The sequence below is a fragment of the Saimiri boliviensis genome, chromosome 10 (assembly GCF_048565385.1).
Source record: "Saimiri boliviensis isolate mSaiBol1 chromosome 10, mSaiBol1.pri, whole genome shotgun sequence".
NCBI lineage: Eukaryota > Metazoa > Chordata > Mammalia > Primates > Cebidae > Saimiri > Saimiri boliviensis.
Genome location: NC_133458.1, coordinates 13,427,276 through 13,444,409, shown reverse-complemented (window position 1 = coordinate 13,444,409; position 17,134 = coordinate 13,427,276). Strand labels below are relative to the sequence as shown.

The 17,134-nt window shown below is 40.8% G+C and overlaps 1 protein-coding gene across 6 annotated transcripts in view; it reads right to left on the bottom strand.

The window, feature by feature from the left end:
• The window catches only part of TPK1 (thiamin pyrophosphokinase 1), a 380,490-nt gene extending 378,381 nt beyond the window's left edge, over positions 1-2,109 (bottom strand). Inside the window, exons 1-2 of one of the 6 annotated variants that reach the window (XM_010340431.3) lie at positions 1,963-2,019; positions 327-385 (exon numbers count right to left, since the gene is read on the bottom strand). In XM_010340431.3, coding sequence (XP_010338733.2) covers positions 327-369 — 43 coding nt within the window. In that variant the 5' untranslated portion in view covers positions 370-385; positions 1,963-2,019. Of the gene's footprint in view, positions 1-326; positions 386-734; positions 820-1,049; positions 1,364-1,962 lie in introns of those variants that run through there. The other 5 variants (XM_010340430.3, XM_003929827.4, XM_074378961.1 and 2 more) reach the window with 5 other exon arrangements.
• Positions 2,110-17,134: the final 15,025 nt, after the last annotated feature.

Sequence of the window (17,134 nt, the reverse complement as noted above, 5' to 3'; positions counted from 1 at the left end):
GTCTAATGCTCCGCTCTGTTCCAGACGGGTTCGCGCTGCCGGTGGAGGTGACAGGTAGCGCTTACTGGGCTCCAGGCGGACCACACACAACCACAGCGTGTCATTTCGTCCTCGCAGCAGGGACTGACACTACGCTCCTGTTTCAGATGAGGAAAGTGAGGCCGGCGAGAGGCTGAGGGATATGCTTAGCGGGTCAGAGCTAGGAAATCAGGGGCAGAACCCAGCCCGGACACCACGCCGGCTCCAGAGCCCCGTCCTTTCGACCTGTTCCGGTCGCTGAGGACGGGCACGCCAGTGACACTAAAACGTGTAAAGGAATACAGTACCAGTGGAAAGCAGGGGCTCCAACGGGGTAAAGGCACGCTCCATAACGGATTATTGGCCTCTGCATTTAAAAAAAAAAAAAAAAAAAAAAAAAAGTAAAGTTAGACTTTCTCAGTTCGAATTAAACATCGCGCGAAACGCACAGCACGCGAGACGCCTGAACCCGGCACTCGGCAGCGCGCTCCGGGACCGACGAACCCGCTGGGCGGCGGCGCGGCACCCGGCGTGGGAGACCCGCCGCCGCTCGCCCGCAGTGCTGCCGCGGGCGGGGGCCCCCCGGGAGCGGCTGTGAGGTCTTAGGGTTTGCCCCTGCGGCCCTCCCCACGGGCCCGTCCCCATCCGGGGCCCTGGGGAGCGAGAGGCCGCCGCCCCCCGCCGCGGCCGGCAAGCCCGGCGGCAGTCGCACTTACACAATGGCGGGTGGAGCCACAGAGCGGGGAAGCGCAGGCTACGGGAGCGACGGCGATCGACCGCTCGGCGCGCGGCTGAGCGGCCCTGGCTCGCAGGTTTTAGCCCGCGGGACGCGAGGTGGCCCCGCCCACTTCCGGGAGCCGGAGGCGCCTGGGAGACGCTCCCCGTGCTCTGCGTCCCGCGCCCCCTGCCTCGCGTCTCCACCGCGGCGTTTTCCGAGCTGGTTCTTAGCTGCGGTAATGCCGCCCGGCCCTCTGCACGGAGGCCGTCTGCTCGAACCTAAGTGGCGAATTCCCCCGTCACCCATGCTTAACCTGGCTTCCGAGGTAAACAGACCGCCCACAGCGCTGCTTCTAGTCCTGCTTGCTGCGTCCTTCCCGGGCCGTCTGGTTAAAAGCGTTCCTTCCGGGCCGGGCGCAGCGGTTCACGCCTATAATCCCAGCACTTTGGGAGGCCAAGGCGGGCAGATCACGAGGACAGGAGTTCGAGACCAGCCTGGCCAGCATGGTGAAACCCCGTCTCTACTGAAAAACACAAAAAAGTAGTCGGGCGTGGTGGCGCGCCCCTGTAGTCCCAGCTACTCAGGAGGCTGAGGCAGGAGAATCGCTTGAACCCGGCAGGCGGAGGTTGCGGTGAGCTGAGATCTAACCACTGCACTTCAGCCTGGGCGGCAGAGCAATACTCCTCTCTCTCCAAAAAAAAAAAAAAAAAAAAAAAAAAACCTTTCCTTCCGTAGGGAACACTTCATTAAGAGCTTTCCTTCCTTGCTTTGTGGAAAGAGAATTTTTTTTTGTTGTTGAAAGAAACTTTAAGCCACCTATCTGCCATTGCAAAAGCTCACTCTTGCAGTACAGGCTTTTCCAATACTGAGCAAGCCTAGTCTCCCCGAAAAGTTATTTCTTAGACAAATTTTCTCCCGCTGTACCTGCTACTCTTCTTCCTCCATTATAAAGGAGGCACAACCTCACCTCTGCCGTCTTAAGGTCTCCACCTGGGCCTAACTAACAGGTTAAATTGATGTAAGACATCAATTTAACAGGAGAAACGCTTACAGCTATGTGCGTGGGAGTCCACAAGAAATGACCCAAAAAAGTAGGAAGCCTAAATGCTTACATACAGTTTTAGCTACAACAAATCTCAAAAGTCCATGTTTCGATATGACCTTAAGGAAGCTATCTGCACACGTAATAGACAAGCGGTTGCTGTATTTATCTACCAAAGAGTTACCGGTTGGTGTGTCCAGGTTCTTGGCATCTTGAACAAAGAACTGGACAAAACCCACAAACAAACCAAGGAAAGAAGGAAGCAACAAAAGCAGAGATTTATTGAAAATGAAAGTACACCCCATTGGTTGGGAGCCCCAGAGCACATGGGCACAAGAGCCCCGTTAGAGAATTTTCTGGGGTTTAAATGCCCTCTAGAGGCTTCCGTTGGTTAATTGGCATATGTCCCATGTAAACGAAGAGGATGAAGTTACAAAATGTTACTGGGTGGAAGCCATCTGTAAACGGAGACGATGTTTCCTCTCATTGCCGCAGTGTTTCCATTTGACTTAGTTCCAGGAAGTCAGCGTGAATCGGCCTTATGTTTCCTGCCTCCAGACCCTATTCTCCTGCCTCAGAGCTACATACATATTTATTAGTAAAAGGCAAACCAGAAAAATTATGACTAAAGCTATAAACAGGAAAGGCAAATTATAGACTGTAGTCAGATGGCAAAAGCCAGTATTCAGAAAGCAGTCTTCAACAATGAATTCAATGACAGATTGTAACCGATTTTTTAAGTAGTAATAAAAATTTACACTTTACTGACCAATTAATATGTTCCAGTTAGTGTTGAGGGGTTTTATATTTTATGTAATTACCCTAAAATGTAGGCTCCAGGAGAACAATGACCAAAATTTAACTGTTTGCCTTTGAGTCCTCACTCTGGCAGGTTACTTGTTGATTTGTCTCCTCCTACCAGAGAGCTAGCCCCCTAAGGCCAAGAGCCATGTCTGTTTCCTTCCCTGTTATTTCTCCAGCCTCACAGTGTGTCTCACTGAGAGAAGTTCAATAAATGCAAAATGGATTAACAAATAATGGAGAAAAACGGAGAATTATGGTACTTCATACCAGGAACTACAGGCATCCCTCCTTTTATTGTGTTTAGCTTTACTGTGCTTTACAGATACTGCATTTCTTAAAAATTGAAAGTTTGTGCCAACCCCGCATCAAGCAGGTCTATCTGCAACATTTTTCCGAAAGCATGTACCTGCTTCATGTCTCTGCGTCATACTTTGGTGATTTTCACAATGCTTCAAACACTTTCGTTAATATTATATTTATTATTGTTATCTGTGATCGGTGGTTCTTGATGTCATCTTTATAATTGTTTTAGGGTGCCATCAGCCGTGTTCTTATAAGATGGCAAACTTAGTAGATAAATGTTGTGAGTATTCTGACTGTCCTAGTACTGGCTGTTCCCCTTTCTCTCTCCCCTTGGGCCTCCCTATTCCCTAAGACAAAACAATATTAAAATTAAACCATTTGATATCATTACAATGGCCTCTAAGTGTTGAAGTGAAAGGAAGAATTGCATGTCTCACTTTAAATCAAAAGCTAGAAATGATCAAGATTAGTGAGAAAGTTTTGTCAAAAGAAATCTAGGCTTGTTGTACCAGTTAACCAGGTTTTGAATGCAAAGCAAAAGTTCTTTAAGAAAATTGAAACTGCTATTCCACTAAACACACATGTAAGAAAGATAAACAGCTTTATTGCTATGAAGAAAGTTTGAGTGGTCCGTGGAAAAGATCCAACCAGCCACAACATTTTATTGAAGCAAAGCCTAATCCAGAGCAAAGCCCTGATTCTCAGTTCTCTGAAGGCTGGGAGAGGTGAGTAAACTGCAGAAGAAAAGTTTGAAGCTGGCAGAGGATCATGAGGTTTAAGGAAAGAAGCCATCTCCATAACATAAAAGTGCAAGGTGAAGCAGCAAGTACTGACAAAGAAGCTGGTACAAGTTGACCAGAAAATCTAGCTAAGATTATTGATGAAAGTGGCCACACTAAGAAATAATTTTTCAGATGGAGATGAAACAACCTTCTATTGGAAGAAGATGACATCTTAGACTTTCATGGCTAGAGAGGAGAAGTCAATGCCTGGCTTCAAAGCTTAAAAAGGACAGACTGACTCACTTGTTAAGGCCTAATGTAGCTAGTGGTTGTCAGTTGAAGCCAATGCTTGTTTACCATTTTGAAAATCCTAGGGCCCTTAAGAATTATGTTAAATCTGACCAGGCATGGTGGCTCCTGTCTGTAATTCCAGCACTTTGAGAGGCCCTGGCGGGTAGCTCACAAAGTCAGGAGTTTGAGACCAGCATGACCAACATGGTGAAACCCCGTCTCTACTAAAAATACAAAAATTAGCCAGGTATAATGGTACACGCCTGTAATCCCAGCTACTCAGGAAGCTGAAGCAGGAGAATCGCTTGAACCTAGGAGGCGGAGGTTGCAGTGAGTCGAGATCACACCACGGCACTCCAGCCTGGCGACAGAGTGAGACTCTGTCTCAAAAAAAAGAAAAAAGAATTATGCTAAATTTTAGGACAAATACCTAATGCATGTGGGGCTGAAAACCTAGATGACAGGTTGATAGATGCAGCAAACCACCATGGCGTATGTATACCTCTGTAGCAAACCTGCACATTGAGCACACGTATCCCAGAACTTAAATTTTGTGTGTGTGTGTGTGTGTGTGTGTGTGTTTGTGTAAAGCCATACTTAGGTATTTAGTAGAAATGAAAATGTGTGTCTTCAGGAAGACCTGTCTATAAATGTTCAGGACAGCTTAAAAAAAAAAGAATTATGCTAAATCTACTCTGCCTGTGCTTTAGAAATGGAACAACAAAGCCTGAATGACAACACATCTCTTTACAGCATGGTTTACTGAATATTTTAAACCCACTATTTTACTGCTCAGAGGTCATTTTAACAAATTCGTTTTATATGACTTTCTAAATCCATTTTGTATGAATAATCAAAAACAGAAGTGAGACTGTTCTACCATTTACATTTACAAAATTTACTCTGTTGTTAACATTTTTCCACATGAGACCATATTTATCTAGCTCATTTTTTTTTTTTTTTTTTTTTTGAGAGAGAGTGTGTCGCTCTATCACCAGGCTGGAGTGCAGTTGTGCGATCTCAACTCACTGCAACCCCCGACTGCCTGGCTCAAGCTATTCTGCTTCAGCCTCCCAAGTAGTTAAGATTACAGGCATGCACCACCACACCCAGCTAATTTTTGCATTTTTTACTAGAAACGGGGTTTCACCATGTTGGCCAGAATAGTCTTGATCCCCTGATCTCGTGATCCACCCACCTTGGCCTCCAAAAGTGCTGGGATTACAGGCGTCAGCCACTGTGCCCAGCTGCTCATTCTTTTTAATACAGGAATACCTTTGAAATACTGTGGGTTTGGTTTCAGATACTGCAATTAAGTAAGCTGCATAAATTTTTTGGTTTCCCAGCGCCTACAAAGTTACCTTAACACTATTCTGTAGTTTATTAAGTGTGCAATAGCATTATCTCTGAGATAGATAGATAGATAGAGAGATACCTTAATTAAAAGTACCTTATTGCTAAAAAAAAATGCCAACAATCATCTGAGTTTTCAGTGAGTAGTAATCTTTTTGCTGCTGGAGGGTCTCGTCTAGATGCTGATGGCTGCTGCCCAGGGTAGTGAATTCTGAAGGCTGGGGTGGCTGTGGCAAATTTCTTCAAATAAGACAAGAATGAGGTTTGACTCATTGATTGATTCTTCCTTGCGTGGAGGATTTCTCTGTAACATGTGATGCTGCTTGACAGCATTTTACCCACAGCAGAACTTTCAAAATTGAAGTCAGTCCTCGCAAACCCTTGTCACTACTGTATCAGGACCATCCTGGCCAACATGGTGAAACCCTGTCTCTACTAAAAGTACAAAAATTAGTTGAGCGTGGTGGTGTGTGCCTGTAATTTGTTGTTCCATTTCTAGAGCACAGGCAGAGTAGATTTAGCATAATTTTTTAAGCTGTCCTGAACATTTGTACATAGGTCTTCCTGAAACATTTACTTTTATATTTTGTTATATTAATACATTTTTTCAATAAGTATATTAAAGAAGTTTCAGATGTTTATAAATATATATATTTAAAAAATTAATGAGTAATTATTGTTAACCTTTGATACATTTAGGGCTTCCAAGGAAAGCAGGATAAATATAAACATGCATGCATACACACATGGTACAATTTTCCGGGGAGAGATTCCAAATCTTCAACCAAATTTTCAATTGATTCTATGATCCCAAAAAGGTTAATACTGTTGGTAAATAGGTCCACAGTATGATTCCTCAAGGTAGGAAGGAACTCCAAGGAGTAAGTTATATAGTTTTCTCCAGGATACAGAGAAAGCTTTTTGTCTTCCTCACCAAATATTCTCCGGCTCTGCCCTCATTTTCTTGTACTGGTGGAGTTCAAAATATATGGTATATTGGCCAGGCATGGTCGCCCATGCCTGTAATCCCAGCACTTTGGGAGGCCAAGATGGGTGGATCTCTTGAGGCCAGGAGTTTGAGACCAGCCTGGCCAACATGGTGAAACCCTGTCTCTACTAAAAATACAAAAATTAGCCAGGCATGGTGGCACACACCTGCAGTCCCAACTAATCAGGAGACTGAGGCATGGAATTGCTGGAACCCAGGAGGCAGAGGTTGCAGGGAGCCAAGATCATGCCACTGCATTGCAGCCTGGAAACTCTGTCATTTAAAAAAAATAAAAATTAAAAAAAATTAGCCAGGTGTGGTGGCACATGCCTGTAGTCCCAGTTAGTCGAGAGGCTGTGGCAGGAGAATTGCTTGAACCTGGGAGGTAGAGGTTGCAGTGAGCCGAAATGGCACCATTGCAATCCAGCCTGGGCAACAAGAGCAAAATGCTGTCTCAAAAACAAAAACAAAACAAAAACAAAACAACAAAAATGTGTGTGTATATAGATATATTTACATATATATATATATATATATATATATAGAGAGAGAGAGAGAGAGAGAGAGAGTCCCAAACAATGCTATAATAGAAGTACTCTGCAGTGAAATATGTTTTGAAACTACTGTACACTATCGCCAATATCCTTTGTGGTTTATAACATATTATTCACTTTTAAACATCTTGTGAGGAACGTAAGTAAAGAAGCTGTTTAGGTCAAGCACGGTGGCCCATGCCTATAATCCCGGCACTTTGGGATTACAGCACCCAGGTGGGTGGAATGCTTGAGCTCAGGAGTTTGGGGCCGGCCTGGGCAACATGGTGAAACCCTGTCTCTACAAAAAATACAAAAAGTATGTGGGCCTGATGGTGCACACCTGTAGTCCCAGCTACTCAGGAGGCTGAGATAGGGTTGCTTGAGCCTGGACAACAGTATTGCAGTGAGCCAAGATTGTGCCACTTCACTGCACTCCAGTGTGGACAATGGAGCAAAGCACTGTCTCAAAAAGAAGAAGGAGATGGAGGAGAAGAGGAGGAAGAGGAAGAAGAAGGAGAAGAAGGAGGAGGAGGGGAAGGGAGGAAGGAAGAGGGAGGGGGAGAGGGAGGGACGGGGAGAGGAGAAAGGGACAAGAAGAAGGAGGAGGAGGAGGAAGAAAATATCTCCAAACCTGTCTATAAGACATTGGAACATGTAACACTGTTTTTGGGGGGCACACCTGTCAAAATCTCACAGAATCGTCCTGCTCCAAACTGTTGAGGAAAAACTACAAGATATGAGATCAGGTGCCAACTCTTCTTTGTACAAAGGCTGTTACCACTGCTGCTACCACTAAATGCTATCTGAATTCCATCTTTAACATCAGTTCATTTTTTTCAGCAATTTCTGTTCAGCAAATCAAATCATTCTCTCAACCTCAAAATGAATACCTATCCTAATCTCACCTCCACAGCCCAAGCAATATTTCTAGCCACCTTTTAGAAAGTTCACCATTACTTCAGCTATTGAAACTAAAGACATTAATTTATTTATCCTCCAGCATCCCCATTTCTCTCGTTAACACAATTATTTTTCTGCACACCTTGATATAATAATTTGACTCATTTTTCATTCCATAAACTCAATCAGTTGCCAACCTCTTGATCACTTCTGCCAGCCTCTCAAGGAACATTTGGATCAGCATACTATCATCCTGGTCATTTCCCCTCATCCACTAATCAGAATTCTCATTATTTTAAGGTCTACCTATATTATGATCATTCTGAAAAATCTTCCCTGCGATTCACTCGTGCCCTTCACAATATTGTCCATCTCTGAGATCTAAATACACTTTTTATGCTTTTATAGTCCTTACCGTATTCTGACATAATTTGGTTTATTGTGACTGTCTGCCTCCTTTGGATGCAAGAAGGCTGCTTGACTCCAGCATTCATGGATACATTTCAAGCATTAGAAAGGAAGAATGGACAAAGACAGATATAACACCTCCGCTTACAAAAAGATGTTAAGACAAAATGTGCTGGACAATTAGGGAGATGGTTTTATTCAGGCTATTGCATTAAACAGAACACCCTAGGTCCTAATGTCAGAGTGTCTTGGCAGTGTGATTTTCTTTTAGGTTTTTTGTTTTTTTTGTTTGTTTGTTTAGCATAGAAACATCATCTCACTCTGCCTCCCAGGCTGGTTTGTAGTAGTGGCATGATCAGAGTTCACTGCAGCCTCAAATTCCTGGACTCAAGCCATCTTCCTGACTTAGCCTCCTGAGTCGCTCAAATTATAGGGGCATACCACAACACCTGGCTCTTTTTTTTTTTTTTTTTTTCTGTAGAGATGGGGCCTTGCTATTTTGCCCAACTCACGGCCTTAAGCCATCCTCCCATCCCACCTCCCAAAGCACTGAGATTACAGGCAAGAGCCACTGTGCCCAGCCCTTCTTAGACTTTAATAGGAAGGAGTAGACAAGTCTACTCGAGGTAGAGTGATTGCCATTTGGGGTTGTTCTGCAATCAGGGGAAGTCCTGGTCAGTTGGACTAGTTACAGAAGCCAGTAGAAAGAGACAGAGAGTCTTATCTAAGTCGTGTGGGAGAGGGTAGTTCTTTGAGGTAATTCATTCTTGGAACACAAAACGGGGAGCTAGGGATGGGTTTCAGGAAACAGTAGGGTGAAGGAATTTCTCAGTCATCAGTTTTTCAGTACAAGGCTCAGGCAAGGTTAGAAGCTTCCTGAAAGTTTTACACTAAACTTTTGCTTAAAACAAATTGTTCAGAACTTAATCACATGTCTTCATCTAGCTTTAGAGACAGCTGGAGAATGGAGTCTTTTAGATGAGAAATGTGAAGGAAAAATATCTTGGGCCTCTTCCAGCTGGGAACCACTCAGGGCAAATCTGCCTCCCGTTCCATTTAAAGTCATTCCCCTGCTCACAGAGATAGATGCTTATCCTGTTTGCCTCCTTTGCAAAGACTGATCAGAAACTCAAAAGAAGGCAACTACCCATGACCTGGAAACCCCCAGTGGCGGAGCCTCGCTTTGAGCTGTCTCTGCCTTTCTGCACGGAACTCAGGTCTTACTGATTGATGTCTCATGTCTCCCTAAAATGTGTAAAACTCACCTATGCCCTGACCACCTTGGAGACATGTCCTCAGGACTTCCTGAGGCTGTGTTACAGGTATGTCCTCAACTTTGGCAAAATAAACTTTGTAAATTAACTGAGACCTGTCTCAAATTGTCGGGGTTCACAGAAGTGATATGGCCAGGTTAACATTGAGGCTATTACTAAAGAGAAAAAGGAGAACAGATGTTGAAAGCAAACTAGCCAACTAGTTTGTGCCACACCCAGATGACCGTAATAACTGTCCACTGTGGCCCTTTTCTACCCTTGCTCCCCTCTGATAATAGTACTCACTGTGAACATGGCTTCTGCAAAATGGAGTCATTTTTAGCATACCCAATTAAAATAGAGTCGGGGGCCATAGGCAAAAGGCACACATGTCACAATCATCTACTTCAAGAACGGTCTCACAAACCGAATACAAAACGTCAAAGGCATGCTATGACTTTCAGTTTGTAAATTCTACCTTGTAACTGCTGCCACTCACTGACAAAACTCACCAGTTCCCTCAAGATACTGACAGCACCACCTCACCTAACCTTCCTCTTTCCCCCCAATAAAACCCTTGCCTTTCCCTTCCTTCTTTGGACACAACTAGCGGCTACCCTGGTTTGTGTATCCCAAATTGCAATTTTTTTGTATGTTATTCCGGAAGAGACCCTTTGCTTGAAGAGTTATCCCTCCCTGCATTTATTGCATATTGACATCAGACTCTAGTCCGAGTTCTTTTTTTGTTTGTTTGTTTGTTTGTTTCTTTTGAGACAGAGTCTTGCTTTGATGCCTAGGCTGGAGTGCAGTGGCCTGATCTCAGCTCATAGCAACCTCTGCCTCCCGGGTTCAAGTGATTCTCCTGCCTCAGCCTCCTGTGTAGCTGGGACTGCAGGTGCGCGCCACCACACCTGGCTAATTTTTGTATTTTTAGTAGAGACAGGGTTTCATCATATTGGTCAGGCTTATCTTGAACTCCTGACCTCATGATCCGCCCAGCCTTGGCATCTCAAAGTGCTGGGATTACAGGCATGAACCACCACACCCTGCCCCAAGTTCTTTTTAAATTGTGAAAAAAATCACATCAATTTGCTGAAAACTTATCAGTTAATTTTAGAATAAAATGCATACTGAAAAGGCCCTGAATAAAATAGCTTTTGTCTATCTCCAATCTTATTTTGAACCATTCTTCTTCTTACATGTGAAGCCCCAGCCAAACTTGTTTCTTCTGTTTTTGAACAAGTCTTTTCTATTCCTTTTCCCTCTGCTAGAATGTTCATCCTCTTTTCTCCACTTCTTTGCATAATTGGCTCATTCTAAGCTTACATAGCACCTCTTCAAAGAAGCCTTCTTTGATTTTTTAATTTAACTTCCCCTGGTTACTCTATCTTAGCACAGTTTTTCTGTTTGGGAACGCTTGTCTTGTTAATTTACTTATTGACTTTCTCTTCCATGACAAGGAAGGCATTTGACCTGATCTATTCATTGCTATATTTTTCACTGTGAAACATGGTATATGGTGCATGTAAACGTTCAAAACACACACATACATACACATATGTGTGTGTGTATATATATACACACACACACATATATTTGTGAAGGATTCATTAGCCACAATGAGATCTGCATATCATGCAACAATGTCTGTTACATCATAGAATAAATATAAACTAAATCAATGCTATCATTTATTTAATCTATGGATAATATTTGGTGCATGAAACACTTTGGAGACACCTGGTAATCACTCCTTGAACTCCCAGGCATCAACACCCTACAGGCTGGAAGTCACTAGCATAACAGAAAGCATCCTTGTTTTAGGAGTCAGCAACCTGGCCATCAGAACTGAAGGGAAAAAACTCCCTTCTAGTTTGTTAAACCACTCCTACATTTGTGAAAGTTCTATCTTGTTTAAGCCGCTCTTATTTAGTTGGGATATTTGGGGGGGCGAGGGGGCAAGAGTTGGTTATATGATACTCACTTTTTGTCCTAACTGATAGATCTATTAACAAATTATGGCAAACTGATCTAGAGTGAACAGAGTGAAAATATTTGGAAAATATTTTGGGACTAGAATTGACTTTTTTGGTTTTGCATTAGATACAGAATGTAAAAGATTTGATTCCTAAAGTTTTAGTTTTTGCAATGAAGCATATAGTAGTTTTATTTACTGAGATGGGGGAAGACAAGACTAGTTAAGAAGGAGGGAAATAAATGTCAAATGAATACTATAATACATAAAAACCTCACCTAATATATCACAATCTTGGTGATTAGTATATTTCAATCAATAGATTTTAGAAGTTTGCAGATCTTACAAAAATATATACCCAAAGGAATATAAATCATTCTACCATAAAGACACATGCACACATATGGTCATCACAGCACCATACACAATAGCAAAGACATGGAATCAACCTAAATGACCATCAGTGGTAGACTGGATAAAGTGGAACATATATATCATGGAATACTATGAAGCCATAAAAAAGAACAAGGTCATGTACTTTGCAGCAACATAGATTAAGCTGGAGGCCATTATCCTCAGTAAATTAATGCAGGAACAGAAAACCAAATACCACATGTTCTCACTTACAAGTGGGAGCTAAGCACTGAGCACACATGAACACAAAGAAGAGAACAAAAGACACATGTTGTACCTACTTGAGGGTGGATAGTGGGAGGAGGGTGAGGATTGAAAAACTACAGATTGGACACCATACTTACTATCCAAGTGATGAAATAATCTATACACCAACCCCCATGACACACAACTTACTGGTATAACAAACCTGCACATGTACCCCAAACCTAAAATAAATAAAAGTTTAAAAAGAACATTCCTGGACTGGGTGCGGTGGCTCACACCTGTAATCCCAGCACTTTGGGAGGCTGAGGGCAGATCACGAGGTCAGGAGACCAAGACCATTCTGGCCAACACAATGAAACTCCATCTCTACGAAAACAAAAATTTAGCTGGGCATGGTGGCATGAGCCTGTAGTCCTAGCTCTTCTGGAGGCTGAGGCAGGAGAATGGCTTGAACCTGGGAGGTGGAGGTTGCAGTGAGCTAAGATCAGGCCATTGCACTGGGCAACAGAGCTAGACTCCATCTCAAAAAACAAACAAAAACAAACCCATTCATAATCACACCATTAAAAACATAAAATATGATATAAATTGGTCCTTTTTTTTAAAGGCTTTTATAAATAAAAACTCTTCTTATTTTCTTAAATGAGAAGACTCATGATGTAAAAAAAAAAAAATCCCCAAGTAACTCTAATAAACATAATCAATACTTTTCAAAATCTCAAAAATGTGTTTAATGGAACCTTTTTCCTGCTATGTATAGAAAACCATCTATTACCATGATAATTAAAACTATAGCATTGACACAGAAATAGTTACATAGCTTGATAGAACAAAATGGAGTTCAGAAACAAATTAATATATGTGGAAATTTAGTTTATGATAAAAGTGACATTTTACCATAGAGGGAAAAGTATAGTGGTATATTTAATAAATATTATTGATATAATTGTCTATACATAGAAATGAGCAAAAGTCCATTTCTACTTCATGCCATGCAAGATACATTTCTTTTTTCTTTTTTTGAGATGAAGTCTCACTCTGTCACCCAAGCTGGAGTGCGGTGGTGGGATCTTGGTTCACTGCAACCTCTGCCTCCCAAGTTCAAGCGGTTCTCCTGCCTCAGCCTCCCAAGTAGCTGAGATTACAGGCAAGTGCCACCATACCTGGCTAGTTTTTGCATTTTTAGTAAAGACAGGGTTTCACCAGTTTGGCCATGCTGGTCTGAAACTCCTGACCTCAAATGATCCACCCATCTCGGCCTCCAAAAGTGCTGGGATTACAGGCATGAGCCACCATGCCAGGCCAAGATACATTTCTAATATACTAAAAAGCTAAATATAAAAGTCAAATCCAATTACTGAATGAAGATTTTTAAGAACATTTTTAAAGTGAAGAGCTTCCACAGCAATCACAAAATTAAGAGAGATGCAAAATACAAGAAAGAAATACATAAATATGTAACAGGAAAATCCTACTATCCAGAGCATCTTAAGAGCTTCTGCAAAGAAATAAGAAAAGAAGCAAAGATCAGCTCATAATAGAAAAAAACACAAAATGCCAAGAAATACATCAAAGATTTTCAACTCTCTAATCAATATGGAAATAAAAACTAAAACAATAAGAATTTTTAATTAAAGAATAAAAAAGATTAGTAATATCTAATTTCTAAGAGAACTTGCAAAATAATGTTTTCATAGACCTCGATGTATTCTAAATGAGTAAATCCCTTTCAGGTAGGTGACTTTGATAATGTCTATCATTAATTTAAATGTACATCTCTGATACAGCCATTCCATTTGTCAGAATCTGTCATTATCACTCAGCTTGAATTTTCTAAATTTCATTAATCTTCTGAAAAGATGTTTTTAAAATTTCATTAATCATCTCGTTTTTTTCCTACTTTATAAATTGGAATATTTCCCTTCTACTTATTTAGGATTTGATTTGCTCTTTTTTTTTTTTTTAGCTTTCTAAGTTAGAAGGTTAGGTTTCTCATTTTAGATTCTTCTCACCAAATAGCATTTAAATCTAGACATTTTACAGCGTTTTTAAACTGCATTTCAAAAGTTTAATATATTGTGCATTAATTATCATGCAGTTCAAAAATTTTCTAGTTTAATTTTTGATTTGTCTTCTTGGATTTAAAAGTATGATACTTAATGTCCAAATAATTTTGAATTTTCTAGCTATCTTTTCGTTATTGAGTTTTGGTTTTATTCTACTATTGTCTGAGAACATACACTGCACATTTCCACAGACTTGTTTTATGCCCTGGCATATAATCTATCTTAGTAAATTTTCCACTTGTAAAAAAAAAATTGTATTGGATGGGTGCGGTGGCTCATGCCTATAACCATAGCACTTTGAGAGCTGAGGCTGGGCAGATCACGAGGTTAAGAGATTGAGACTATCCTGTCCATCTCTATTAAAACTACAAAAATTAGCTGGGTGTGGTGGTATGTGCCTGTAGTCCTAGCTACTCTGGAGACTGAGGCAGGAGAATCACTTGAACCCAGGAGGCAGAGGTTGCAATGAGCGAGATCATACTGCTGCACTCTAGCTTGGAGGCAGAGTGAGACTCTGTCTCAAAAAACAAGAGACAAAAATACAGCTGTATTGTATGATTGTTTTCTGTAGTGTTCTGTACAAGTCTATTATATCAAGTTAAATGATAGGATTGTTCATGTTACCTATATTGCTACTGAGTTTCTCTCTAATTGTTATATCAATTACTAAGAAACTAGTGTTTAACTTTCCGACTAAAATTGTGTATTTGTCTATTTCTCCTTTCAGTTTTAGCAGCTGTTACCTCATTTATTTTGAAACTACGGTTAAGCACAGCATAACCATGTTTTGGTTAACAATGGACAGCATATATGATGGTGGTCGCATGAGTTTATAATACCATGTTTTTACTGTACCTTTTATATGTTTACATATGTTTAGATACACAAATATTTGCCATTGTGTTACAGTTGCCTGCAGTATTCAGTATAGTAACATGCTATACCATTTTGCAGCCTAGGAGCAATAGGCTATATTATATAACTGAGGTATGTAGTAGGCTGTATCATCTATGTGTGTGCAAGCACATTCTATTAGGTTTGCACAGCTACAAAATTGCCAAATGATGCATTTCTGACAACTTATCTCCATCGTTAAGCAATGCATAATGATTAGGTATAACTGCCCTTATGATTGTTAAATCTTCCTGATGTATTGACCTTTTTTTCGTTATAAAATGTCTTCTTAAAGCCGGTTAATATTCCTTTTTCAGAAGTCTACTTTGTCAAATACTAATATAAGCACTCTAGCTTTCTTATCATTATATTGCATTTCCATGGAATATAACTTTCCATCCATTTACTTTTAAACTATCTTTGCTTTTGTGTTATTTTTTAATTTCAACTTTTATTTTAGATTCAAGACCAAGTACAGGTCTGTTATTTGGGTGTATCACATGATGCTAAGGTTTGGGGTACAAGTGATCCCATCCCCCAGGTACTGAGCATAGTATCCGTTTGTTAGTTTTTCAACCCTTGCCCCACCTCCCTCTCTTCCCCTTCTAGGAGTCTCAAGTGTCTATTTTTGCCATCTTTAAGTCCATGAGTGCCCAGTGTATAGTTCCCAATTATAAGCGAGAATATGCAGTATTTAGTGTTCTGTCCCTGTGTTAATTCCAATATCCAGCTTAGGATAATGGGCTCCAGCTGTATCCACTTGCTGCAACGAACATGATTTCATTCTCTTTTACAGCTGTGTCATATCCCATGGTGTATATGTGCACGTTTTCTTTATTCAACCCACCATCGATGGGCACCTAGGTTAATTCCATGTCTTTGCTACTGTGTACTGTATTGCAAGGAACATGCAAGTACATGAATTTTTTTGATGGAACAATTTGTTTTCTCTTAGATATATACCCGGTAATGGAAATGCTGTGTCAAGTGGTTGTCCTGTTTTAAGTTCTTTAAGAAATCTCCAAACTACTTTACACAATGGCTGAACTAATTTGCATGTTTACCAACAGTATACAATTGCTCTTTTTTCTCCACAGCCTCACCAGCATCTGTTGTTTTTTGACTTTTTAATAATAGCTGTTCTGCCTAATATGAGGTAGTATCCCATTATGGATTGATTTGCACTTCTCTGATGATTAGTGATGTGGAACATTTTTTCATATGTTTGTTGACTGCTTCTATGCCTTCTTTTGAGAAGTGTCTGTTTGTATCTTTTGCCCATTTTCCAATAAGTTTGGTTTTTGCCTCTTAAATTGTTTAAGTTCCTTCTGGATTCTGGATATTAGACCTTTGTTAGATGCATATTTTGTAACTATCTTCTCCCATTGTGAAGGTTGTCTTATTACTCTGCTAAAAATTTCCTTTGCTATGCAGAAGCTCTTTAGTTTAATTAGGTGCCATTTATTTTTGCTTTCGTTGCAATTGCTTTCAAGGACTTAGTCATGAAGTAATTCCCAAGATCAATGTCCAGAATAGTGTTTCCTAGGTTCTTTTGTAGGATTCCTGTAGTTTGAGATCTTCCACTTAAATCTTTAATCCTCTTGAGTTAAATTCTACAAATGGTGAGAGGTAAGGGTCTAGTTTCATTCTTCTGCATACGGCTAGCCAGCTATCCCAGCATCATGCATTGAATTGTGAGTCCTGTCCCCGTTCCTTATCTCTGTCAACTTTGTTGAAGATCAGATGACTGCTAGTGGATTTATTTCTGACTTCTCTGTTCTGTTCCACTGATACATGTGTCTGCTTTTGTACCAGTAACCTGCTGTTTTGGTAACTGTAACCTTATCGTATTCTTTGAAGTTGGGTAATGTGATGCCTCTGGCTTTATTCTTTTTGCTTAGGGTTGCTTTGGCCATTTGGGCTCTTTTTTTTTTTTGGTTCCTCATGCATATTAGAAGAGTTTTTTCCTAGTTATGTGAAAAAATGACATTGGCAGTTTGATAGGAATAGCATTGAATCTGTAGATTGCTTTGGACAGTATGGCCATTTTAATTACTATTTAAATCATAATGATTAGTCCAGTTCGTAATCCTCGTGTGTGTCATCTATGATTTCTTTAAGCAATGTTTTGTAATTCCCATTGTAAAGCTCTTTCACCTCCTTGGTTAGATGGATTCCTAGGTATTTTATTTTTATTTTTTTGTTGCTATTGTAAATGGGATTGCATTCTTGACTTGGCTCT